This window comes from Galeopterus variegatus, unplaced genomic scaffold (genome assembly GCF_000696425.1).
Source record: "Galeopterus variegatus unplaced genomic scaffold, G_variegatus-3.0.2 Scaffold19333, whole genome shotgun sequence".
NCBI lineage: Eukaryota > Metazoa > Chordata > Mammalia > Dermoptera > Cynocephalidae > Galeopterus > Galeopterus variegatus.
Genome location: NW_007745444.1, coordinates 3,272 through 14,780, shown reverse-complemented (window position 1 = coordinate 14,780; position 11,509 = coordinate 3,272). Strand labels below are relative to the sequence as shown.

At 51.8% G+C, this 11,509-nt stretch overlaps 2 protein-coding genes across 4 annotated transcripts; one reads left to right on the top strand and one right to left on the bottom strand.

The window, feature by feature from the left end:
• The first annotated feature begins 2,523 nt into the window (after positions 1–2,523).
• LOC103583055 (peptidyl-prolyl cis-trans isomerase-like 2) lies at positions 2,524–5,908 on the top strand. 3 transcript variants are annotated; one of them, XM_008564476.1, is made up of 6 exons: positions 2,524–2,608; positions 3,251–3,323; positions 3,427–3,489; positions 3,632–3,768; positions 4,116–4,235; positions 5,351–5,908. In XM_008564476.1, exons 2-5 carry the CDS (start codon positions 3,282–3,284, stop codon positions 4,207–4,209), a joined length of 336 nt encoding a protein of 111 aa, XP_008562698.1. In that variant the 5' UTR covers positions 2,524–2,608; positions 3,251–3,281; the 3' UTR covers positions 4,210–4,235; positions 5,351–5,908. The 3 variants fall into 3 exon arrangements, with proteins under 3 accessions (XP_008562698.1, XP_008562697.1, XP_008562696.1); XM_008564475.1 differs by having other exon boundaries at positions 4,562–5,908; XM_008564474.1 differs by lacking the exon at positions 5,351–5,908 and having other exon boundaries at positions 4,116–4,322.
• Positions 5,909–8,645: 2,737 nt separating this feature from the next.
• LOC103583056 (protein yippee-like 1) lies at positions 8,646–11,200 on the bottom strand (the record flags this gene model as incomplete). Its single annotated transcript, XM_008564477.1, has 3 exons — positions 8,646–9,015; positions 10,351–10,459; positions 10,908–11,200. Coding segments are annotated over 3 exons (492 nt in total), but the record flags the coding sequence as incomplete, so codon positions are not given.
• Positions 11,201–11,509: the final 309 nt, after the last annotated feature.

Genomic DNA, 11,509 nt, shown 5'->3' with positions numbered 1-11,509 from the left:
GAATTTTATAATTTGTAATATTTTTGTAAATGGATTTTTTCTGCCCACTTTTAGGGGATTATTGCTCATGTAAAGAAAAATTTTTATTATATATTATATATATATATTATTATAACTAGCCACTTTATCAAATTATCTTATAATTCAGGTAGTTTTATAAGTTTCTTGGGTTTTCTAGAGGCTCAAGCTTGCCAGTGAAATGTGGCCTCCTCTCCACTCCCCTGGTGTGCACATCAGTCGGGTCATGACACTGGCAGGCGTGTTAGGAAGCAGCAAAGTGGCCACTTCTGCCTTCCTAAGTGAGTGCTGTTCTGCCATCTGATGACATTTGTCGCTGGGCCTATATTTTAGAAGAGGTGGCTGAATTTCCAGAAGAGGTGGCTGAATTTCCAGAGGCTTTTTCTTAGCATTTGTTATGACGATCATACGCTTTGCTTATCCTCCTGGAATTTGTGGATGCAGCCACCGAGTAGCCTGGCCTTTCCAACTTGGCATTCTTGGAGTAAACCCTGGCCTGCCGCTGCTTTGTGGCTCACTCTGCCGGCTGTGGACTGGCTCCATCAGGTTTTGGTTGAGGGGCGCGCCCACCGTGTGCTGGGAGCTGCGCCAGCTGTGGCCTTCTAGTTAAGATTACACTGAAGTCAGCTGTTAGCAGCTGGCCAAGGACGGCACGTGCTCTCCTTGTTGCTCTGTCCAAGCTCACGCCTCCTGCCTCTTTCCTCATGGCGCTTGCATTTCTTGTTTAGCTCAGTGCTTTCTGTGGGGCTTACCAGTTTTTACCTTCTGTGTGATGTGTTCCGTGTCTCTCTTTAATTGCTCTTCCCGGTATCTGTTCTCTCTCCACTTTTTTTTTTTCGCAGCTGCCGGTATGGGGATCCAAACACTTGACCTTGGGGTCTCTCCACTTTCTTAATCTCATGTCTTGCTCTTGGCCATAGAAGATAGTTGGGTCGGCAGCTGTTGAAGGTGCACATCCCTTTCCATGGCTTGCTGGTTGTTTCTAGTTTCCCCTCTAACTTCTTAGCCAGGAATGGTCTAGGACTGTTTCTGATTTCCATGTAGTTCGGGCACGTGGTTTGTTTTTGCTGCTGTTTGGGGGTGGGTCACTTTATTATATATTAACTCTTCAGCTTAACTAGCTTATAAAACTGCTGGTAGATCAGTCGCGTGTTTTTTTTTTTTCCCCTGATATTGTTTTGTACTTTCTCTGACAATTCTTGCCAAAGGTTTGCTTATTTCAGTCTTTTTAAGGAACTTCAGACTTTAATTTCTGTCACATCTTTGTTTTCCCCTTCATTGTTCTTTCCTTCCTATTTTCTTCAGTTTTATTTTATTCTCTTTCTGGCTTCCTTAACTGTGTTAGCAACTAGCAAGAGAGAGCACCACTTGCAGGTCAGAGTTCAGGTCTGCACTGTTGCAGGGTTGACATCTGTGGAGACTCGCCTGGTGGCCTCGTGTGTGGTTCGACCTGGTGATTTCAGGAGTGTGTCCCCAGTTGGCTGGGTGATGCGTGTTCCATGCACTTGGTGGTTGTGTCCTGTGTCTCTCACCAGCGAGTCTGTGCAGGCTGTTGGGGACAAGGGTGCCGCCCTCCCCTCTCCGGGGATTGGCTTCCTGCTCTTGTTCACTGTGACACATCCCAGGTCGCTTTTTGCCTTCATCTCTTGTACACTGTCTCCTTCCCTCCTTTCACTTTCAGCCTTTCAGATTGTCGCATTCTAGGGCTGTCTCTTTAGGGACATGCCTGCATTTTGGTTGTTTTAATTCATCCTGACAGTCGGAAGTGCGCACTTAACCTTCCGGTCAGGGAACTGCTTCCCGGCCCCCTCCTCTGTGCTTTCTAGTCATCCTTTTTAATATTTCTTTTCATTTCCTCCTCTTCTCTTTCTCCTGGTTTGGAAGTCAGATGTTTAAGTCAAGAAGTGCATCTGTTTAAAGTCTTGAGCAACTAGGTAACGTCTCAACTTTCCTCCCAGACAAGCCCTGTCTGTCAAAGGCTTTCCTCCCAGCCACCCGCCCGTCCTCCACGTTGGTGTCATCGGGTATTTTAATTTCACCCCCTTTTGATGCCAAATTAGACATGACATTTTCTTGGTCTGTGCCCGTTCAGTTACCCACGGTTCCTTGTTTCCATCCTTGCTTCATCTCCTCCTTTCTCCCGGTTCCCAGCCTTGGTCCTCTACCTAGTCCCTCGATGGGGCAGGGCTGGGTTCTGGTTTCCCACTTGCCCCTCCCTCCCATCCCAGACTGCTCCAGAGCAGCTGCGAGGGCAGGCCCCATCGGCCCGCCTCTGGCCTGGGCTCTGGGTGCAGGCTCCACCCACCGGGAGGCTGGCAGCGGCTGGTGCAGCCGGGGCAGCATGCTTGGAGCTTTCTCCTTCAGCTTACCTGGGCGGCCCTGGCTAAAGCCTGCCCAGGATGGCAGCGGTAGGCTCCCAGAACAGGGTGTGGAGGGGGTGGGGGGGTTCCTGCTGTGTACCCAGCAGTGGCAGGACAAGGCAGTGGACGGAGAAGTTCACAGGCTTGCCCTAACCCTTGTCCTCCTCTCCCAGTTTTATCACGTTCCGCTCCTGTGCTTACCTGGACAAGAAGCACACCATCTTTGGGCGGTAAGAGAAATGGCGGCATGGAACCTGAGGTGTTGGCGCAGCTGGACGGGTCCCTTCCTCAGCAGGCACCTCCTCACTGCCTGTCCCCAGAGGATTGTGGCTGTGCATGTGGAGTGGGGACTTGGGGCATTTCTGATGGGTGGGGGTGGCTTGGCTCTCCAGACCTGCCGGGCTAAGGAGAGGGGGAAGCTTGGGCCAGCTGCCCTGTCCGACTCACGCCCCCCACCTCTGGGCACTTTGATAGTGCCCGAATCGGAAGTCTGGGCCACATCTTGTCTTGCTCTTGGTCCCTTAGTCCAGGGGTTGGCAGACTTTTCCTGTAAAGGCCCAGGTGGTATTTCCAGTTTTGTGGGCCACACGGTCTCTGTGACAAGTACTCTTTGGTGCAGCATGAAACAGAATAGACAGCATGGAAGCAAGCGGGTGGGGTTCTGTCCAATAAAACTTGATTTACAAAACCAGGCAGCAGGGAGCTGGGTTTGGCCAGGGCTGTGGTCTCCTGGCCCCCCTCATTTCTCCTGTGGCCCATCCTGGCTCACAGCTAAGTTGCTGCCCGAGCCCTGCCGGCCCATCTGACTGTGTGGCCCTTGTGGGATATCCTGCCTGGGCACGTGCAGACCCGCCTCCATCCCTCTGCTGCAGGGTTGTTGGGGGCTTTGACACGCTGACATCCATGGAGAATGTGGAAAGTGACCCCAAAACTGATCGCCCTAAGGTATGTGCCCAGGGAGACCAGAGGGACCACTGCCAAGTTGGCGCTGGGTGGGCGGGAGGGAGGAGCCTGCTGGCGCCGGCCCTCAGCCCCCTTCCGCTGGCAGGAGGAGATCCGCATCGACGCCACCACGGTGTTTGTGGACCCTTATGAGGAGGCCGATGCTCAGGTGAGGGAGACGTGGGGCTGCCCCTGGGGAGGGCTCCAGGCAAGTCCTTCCTTGCTGGGGCAGGAGGGGCCCTCACACCCCCAAACCCAGGGTCCGTCCCCACCTGAGGCTCCTGGTCAGCCACGGCCCTGCTCTGCCACAGATTGCCGAGCAGCGGAAGAAGACGCAGCTCGAGGTGGCCCTGGAGGACAAAGTGAAGACCAGTCAGCCCCAGCCGGGGAGCCAGGGCCCCCAGACGTACCGCCAGGGGGTGGGCAAGTACATCAACCCGGCCACCACGTGAGTGGGATGGGGCTGGCCTCTCCCATGTGTCCCTCCAAAAGGCAGGGACCCATCTAACAGTGCTCTACAAGGACCTACTGATGGCCCTGAGTCAGAACCTGGTGGGGGTGAAAGCCACGTGCACTAGACTCAAGCAGTGACTGTGTGTCCTGGGGGCCACTGCAGCCAAAGGGATCTGCACCTGTGCACAGAGACCAAGATTTAGGGGACAGGGGAGCAGTGATATGTATTTGGGGGGCCGTGTGTAGATGTGGGATATGTGAAGACTGCAGCACTTCGGGGTGTGGGCTCCCAGCTTGGGGCCTGATGCCTGCCCGGCAGCTGGAATCTGGTTCTCTTTCCAGGAAACGAGTAAAAGAGGAAGAACCATCAACCAGTACAGCCGCCCCTGTGGCCAAAAAGCCCAGCCGAGGTTTTGGGGACTTCAGCTCCTGGTAGCAACAGGCCAGATGCTCTAGATCCTGGTACGGATGCAGGGCTGCGGGGCCCTGAGTTTTCTGCCTTCATAAGCCTACCCTGCAGGCTGTGATCCAATAAAGCTCTTGCCTGTTGCCTGGGTCCCCTTTCCTGGCCCCTGGGAGCCCACAGCCTCCTTATTCCTTACCTGGTGCCAAGTGGCCAGGCCCTGTTTCCAAGGCATGGGCCCAGCCAGAGCCCACTTCTTGGACCTCCAGCACAGGGTCTGGCCCTAGACCAAACCTGAGGTGCAGGCCTCCAGTGGGCAGGCCGGGACAGTGAGGAGGGATCGGGTCCCCATCTGGTTTTCTTAATCCCTCTTCCGTCATCTTAGGGACAGCCTGTTTACTCAGCATGGGTCCCTGACCAGCACTATCACCTGGTACCTTGTTAGAGATACGGATTTGCAGAGCCCAGACCTGAACTGGAGCCTCCGGGGGCTGGGGCTCCTCGGGATGTGATGCGACAACCCTCAGGGGTTCTGATGGAACTGGAGGTTGAGGACCCTGGACTCCAGTCTTAGTGTTACTTTCAAAAGCCATTTCCACCACCCCTTGCTGGGGCTCTCAGGACCGGACTTAAGCTTGATCCTTGGTTGTTCTCTTTTCCCATCTCTGATGCTGAAGCTGCAGGCCAAGCCCTGGCTCCCTGGATGGCAGGCAGAGCCTCCCTGCCCCGCCCATGCCCCTCGCCCACCTCCACGCACTGCCCAGGGACCTTCGTGACACAGCTCTGCCCACTGTCATCTTGCCTTGCACCAGTCACTGACACCTCCTCCCCAGCCTGTCCCTCTGCAGCTGCCCCTTCTGTGAGCAGGGCTCTGGCTCTAGAATGGCCTTCTAATCCCCTCCCTCACCCCCTTGCCCTCCTCCAGGCTGTCCCCAGTCCCTTCTTGTCCAGCTGCTGCCTGATAACTCACATGTGTAAAAGCAGGTGGGGGCTTAGGGGTCATGGTGAGCGCCTAGGTGAACCTGAACCTGCAGGCCCAAGCCAGCACCCAGGAGGGCACAGGGCGTGTGCCAGAGAGGCCATGACCCCAGGGGAGGGATGGCCAGCACGTCAGGATGGGTAGAGGTGCAGTTTCCCTAACTGTAATTACGCTTTTCTCCGGCCACACACGAAGCCCCCGACCAGGCAGTGAGCTTGGAGAAGCAGGACTGCAGCAGCCCCCAGACCCTGGAGGAGCGCCGAGACCCAACAGCCCTTTGGTCCCAGTGGGTGCTGCAGTAAACCAGGGCTCAGCCTGTTGACAACGAGCACAATTTAAAAGGAGATGTTTGACATTGGAGGCTTTATTTGTAAACCTCACACAGACATAGGACCAAGGGCTGGCAGCACGGCCAGAGGAGGCTGAAGGTGGCGTGTGCTCGAGCTTGGTGGTCCTGTTCCTTAAGGCAAAGCTTCTGGCTGTCCCCAGGTCGCTGTCTGGCAGTCCAGCCTTACCCAGTAGCCTGCACCTGCCCTGAGGGATGGGCCACACAGCCTCACCCACTTGCCTCCGCCCCCACCCCCACCGGGCAGAGGACAGGCCCGCCGGGGGCTGTTTACAAGTGAGGGTTCACATTTCTGTAGTTCGTTTTAGAGCTTAAATTTTAGTTTTCTAGATGTTAAAACCACTTGGATTTTGTAATTACCTGATGAAGTCATCAGATAAATTAAAGGACTTATGGAAAAATTCTCATTTCTGGTCCTTTTTAGTATCTGGCAGATGCCATCAAGCATGAGAGTGTTGAGGTATAAAAATACTGTATAAAATGGCAACAAAACTAAACCACATTTCTAAAGCAAATGTACGGTGCCAGAGACACTCCATTATGTCAAATGCATCTACAAATCCTGGCATCCCCTCCTGCTATTTAAAATAAAAAATAAAAATAAATAAAAAATAATTTAAATAGAAGTCACGGGATGATATTTATTTAGGAATTTAAGAGGGTGGAACAGTCCAGCACTTTACCAGCACATCTGGTTATGGTACTGTGAATATCACATCCCTGGAAGCCAGCTCATGGTCAGTTCATTTGGTTTAAAAAGAGCTTGTATTTTGCAGAAAACCAACGAAAAAAGTGATAGAAGTTTTGCTGGTATCAGTTACCAAAAAAATACAAAAAAAGTACTAGTAAAAATTTTTCAATCAATGCCATCACAAAAGACAATACAAAAACCAAAGTGCTCAAATTGAAGGAGCAGTAAACTTGCCCAGAACATATAAAAGCTTTAAATATAATTTTAGTATATACAAAAGTTGGTCAGAAGAATTTCAGAAGATTCTCTCTTCCATTTAAGTGAAGCATCTTCTGGAGACATGCCTAGGAGCTGGGCTGCCCTCCAGCTGGGCTGCCCCAGCAGGTTGGTGACAGCATGAGCCCCCAACCATCTCCCCATGTCCTCTGGGAGCCTCCAAGGCCAAGTCCCCACTTGTAAGAGGAATGACGACTGGAAGGGAAGGGTTGGTTTTAGCTACGTTTTCAGCCACTAGTACTTATCCCCCATCAAGAAAGGCGTCTTTTAGCCCCTTCACGGTTTCAGACAATGGACTGAAGCCACAGACAGGGCTACCTTACGTGCCAGCTCATGAATGAAGCACCTTCAGATTTCACATCACAGCAGCCGGGCCCCTGTCGTGGGGAGTGGCTGGATGCTCAGGAAGGCGTCCGGATGGACAGCTGCACCGACCTAGGGACAGCGGAGTGAGCTGGGCAGCCTCGGTGTGCAGGGGCAACTAGCTCTGGGAGAAAGCAGCCTGCGGGGCCACAGCCAAACACACAGGCTTGCCGAATTGTGCAAAGATTTCCTTCCTTTCTAGGGAAAATTTCTAGGTTGTAGATGTGCTTAAAGTAGCTTCTGCCACAGCTGAGCTGATGTGTCTCAGAGATGTGCCCACCAGGCCCCTGGGCTCACGGCAGTGGCATTCCCCATGTTCCAAGGCTGTGAGCCTCAGGCAAGGAGATGGTACCAGAAGGTACGCTATAGAAGGAGCAGTGAGCCAGAGCCTGTGGCAGCCAGGGGGTGTGGGTTGGCAGGGAGCCGGAGAGGGTTGGAGTCAGGGAGGGGTATCAAAAGCTGTATGGGACATTTTCTTACTGTCCTCAGCCAGCTTGCACTTGCTGCCACTAGCTAGCCTTGTATGAAGGCAGTTTCAGAGCCATCGCCAGACTGAGAAATATCTGCACACTGCTCTCCTATCTCCCTGCTTCCCATCTTCCCTAGGCCCTTTTCCTGCCCTTCTGCCCTGAGTCAGGTTACAAAACATTGAAAGCCAAAACTTATCTGGGAATGGCTTTTGGTCTCCATTCTCTGCAAATTGGCCAAACGCTTGCATAGTGCCCTGCAGAGGCCCAGGTGGATGGGCAGGCACACAGGACCTGGGAGACTACACAGGTCCCCTCTGTGTCAGTCCATGTGATGATACCAGGCAGCAAGGTGCGACACTGCCAGCAAACCAAACATCTTCATTTACAAAGTTTAAACCTGTCTCGCAACTTTAGCCTTTCCTGAAAATACCTTAAACAATCTTGCAAATCTCAAGTTTTGAAGTCTTTTCAGTTGGGTCTGGCCTCTTTCATATTAGAAAGTAATTCTTTTTCTTCAAGTACGTCAGGGTAGAAAATGAAATCTGACTTTTACTCAGTCCTGTGTTACTCTGTAACTACATGGACCAGCCACTCTGTGACTACCTGACACACAGGCTGCTGTGACTGATGAGGGTGCTACCCCCAGTACCAGACCCTGAGAGGCTGTTGCCTCAGTAACCCTGCCTCTGCAGGCCCCTGGGACAGTCTTCTCTAATGACTAGTTCACTGGCTTTCTAGTTAATCTATTGGCTTAAACAAGATGTTCTGGCTGGCCAGTTAACTCAGTTGGTTAGAGCACAGCCTTATAACACCAAGGTCACGGGTTCGGATCCCCCTACCAGGCAGCCACCAAAAACAAACAAGATGTTACAATTTGACTCATTTCTCTATTTATACCTTATCTAAAATCTTATCAGTGATGTCATCTGTTTTTGAACAGGCTAAAAAAAACCCCAATACCCTTGGTGTATAAGTTTGTTGACTGCTTCTGGAAGATTCTTTTTTGTGTGTGTGTGACTGGCCAGTACGAGGATCCAAACCTGTGACCTTGGGGTTATGAGCCTGCGCTCTAACCAAGTGAGATAACCTAGAATATTCTTAAGTGAGCACTATGCCTTAACAGTTCATCTATAAAAGGAATAATCAATTTGCAGTTTTGCAAATTAGAAAAAAAAGGGGGGCTACAATACATTTACTCTAAAAAAGGAGAGGCAAGGCCTGCTCTCTACAGAGACCCAGTCCCTACGGTCTTTGGAGACTTGGCTTGGTTTTCTATCGAACATGAAAAAGCACAGCCACACGATGTGGAAGGCAGAGGTCAAAAGAAGGTATGAACTAGGTGAAGAAGTCATCAGTTGTCTAATTCTTTCTCTAGATCTTGAGTAGAAAAAGAATATTGAAAATTTTCAGAAACAACATGTTCACGAAGAAGACACAGATCAGAGGGGACGCCTTACCCAGGGAAATGGCCGTGAGGCCTTCGAGTGTCAAGAGCTAAGCAGGGGACCAGCCTGAGAGGTTGAAGTTCAAGAAACAGAGCGTCATCAGGATGCTCCTCCATGGCCATCACACTCACAGTCTCTTTCACAGAAGGACATTCAAAGGAGAGTGGGAAGCTTTCACTTTACTCCCAACCATTGTCTTTGATCATGTGGGCAAGCTCAATAATAAATTTTCCTTCCTTATATTTCTGACTGCTCTCAAAGGCATGTTCCTTGAAAAAAAAGAAGTAGAGAGAAGGTTTAGGACAGAATGGGTTTCATTTTCCAACTTCATTACACTCTTGGCAAAGAAAATAAGTCTATAGTATTATCTATACCCAGATGTCCCCTGAGCGTGTGCTGACCTGGGGCCAGGAGGGGACTGTCTCAGGCAACAAGTCCACTTTTACGTTTTTAAAAAAAAATTTTGTTGTTGTATTTTTAAAAAATTATTTTGGCGGCTGGCCCATAGAAGGAACTGAACCCTTGCCGTTGGTGTTATAACACCGCACTCTACCGACCACTTTTACTTCACATTCATCATTAAACTCACAGGGCAATGTTCCTTTATAACCGTTCACGGACCATCTGCGTGTGGGAGTTTAGGAGTGTAGAGAGGTGCAAGCCCCCCTGCCAGGAGTTCCGTGTAAGAGGAGTGTGAAGGCAGGGACAGCCAGAGTGATGGGGAAGAGAAGGCCCTTCATGGGGGTGTGCAGGCCTCATCTCCCTGCCGGGAACTGGGTCCCCTCACAGCTTATAACACAAATGGGGAATCGGAGACCAGAGACAATCACCTGCAGAAAGAACGCAGGTGACACCTTTGAAAAGGAAGGCCCCTCACTTAGATGGGCCTCAGGTGCCAGAAGGCGGGGGTGGGGACTTTTGCTGGGAGAGATACTGTCAACATGTAAGTGTTTGAGATGGCCCAGGAGAGGGGAGGATTCAGCTGACAAAGGTCAGACAGAGAGGTGGGCCCCAAGCATCCATACTGGCCTCTACAGTGAAAAGACCTGAGAGACTTCTGGGAGAGTGTTGGGGACCAGGGGGAGGCCAGGCCTGGAGGGATGGCAGGAGGGGGCTGGGCGGGGCAGGCCTGTAATCTTTTGGATGTCAGATCACCACATGGTGCACCAAGAAGGAAAGGAGAGGTGAAGGCTGGGAGAGGGGCAGAGATGGCGATTTTCAAAGAAGGGGCTGGGGACAAGAGCCCATGGGTGGCAGGGTGGGCCTCAGTCCCTGACCCCAGCAGGTCCTTGTGCTGAGAGCTTACCCCTTACAGTGAGAGCAGCCTCATGGCAGCTCCCTCAGGCTCCTCCTGCCCCATGCCCTGTGGGACCTGGGGCAGCACTGGTGACTGGCGCTGGCTGGGCACAGTGAGTGTGGCCACGCCCTGTGCTTGCCTGTCTTTAACTGGCTTCCGGAGAAACTGCTGGAAAACACATTGTCTTTGATTGACATCATCTATCCCACTCCTGGGGAGGTCTTACTTGGTTGCAAATGAACTGCATGTCCATTTATGGCCTGTCACAAGTGTCACAGTGACGCTGCTAGAACAGGCAGGTACTCACATATTTCCACCCCAGCGTGGTCTTGCAGTTCTCACAGTAGATGTCCGCCACCGCGTGCAGCCCAGTGAGGAGGACCCTCTCCTCGGCAGGGCCACAGCCCACGTTCACCCTGCGGGGACACAGGCAACAGTGCTGGAGGCCCTGTCCTGGCCCCATCTCCAGCTCATCTTCTCTGGCCCCGCACAGAAAAGTTCACCAGAAATGGAGAACTTTCCAGAGAGCAGCACTGCACGTTTTAAGCTTCCCTGCCCCCTTTCCCACCACCACTTTCAATGAGAAGGAAGGACTTTTTATCTCCCCATGAGAATCCTAAGATGGAACAGGCTGAGCAGGAGCTAAATCCTCAGAGAATACAGTTAACGCTTTCAGGAATTCCCAGATGAGGGCGAGTAGGTTCTTTAAGGTCAGATAAAGATTCTGGGTAATTCTAGACCACTGGTGGCACTCCATTTACATACTTCAGCTTTGAATATTTAAACAGGTGGCTGTCCAGAAGCCATTGGTGCCATCCCAGAGGAATCCATGCCCCCAGCAGCCTGATGACGACGGGTACTCACACAGAATTGAAGAGGTAGGCTCGCCCTTGACTCCCCTGAAAGGACTGCAAAGAAGAAGATGGTGTTAGAAGGCTGGTTGTGGTAAGACAACAGGGACAAGGAGTTGTACATTCTGGAAGGAAAGAGGAACAAGGTGAGCTGTGGGGCTGCGTGCAGAGCGAGAGCCACCCAGAGTCCCTGTGGGGCTGCCAGGGCTTGTTAGCTCCACCAGGGCAGGTCACCCAGAGCAGAGCAGATGGAGTGCCACCAGAAGAGCAATGGTCACCAAACAGAGCGACACATTGTTTCTGAGTCTAGCCTGAGTCAGGCTGATGCTGTGTACTTCATTGTTCTGCAAGGGACTGTACAGGTGAAATCACAGAACCAGTTTCAAAATGGTGAGCTTCATGGGCTTAGACACCTCAACCCAATTAGGGGAGATCTAACATGGGATGGTGAAAGAAAACCTGCAGACCCTCAAAACGCTCTCCTCACCGCCTCTTCTAAAGCAGTTCAGAAGCATCTCATGCATCACTGTCAAGTATTAGAGGGCAAGGGGAAGTTTCCAGACTTTTCCACTGAAATAAAAAAGTGTCGCAGCCCAAGACAGCAACTCAACTTGG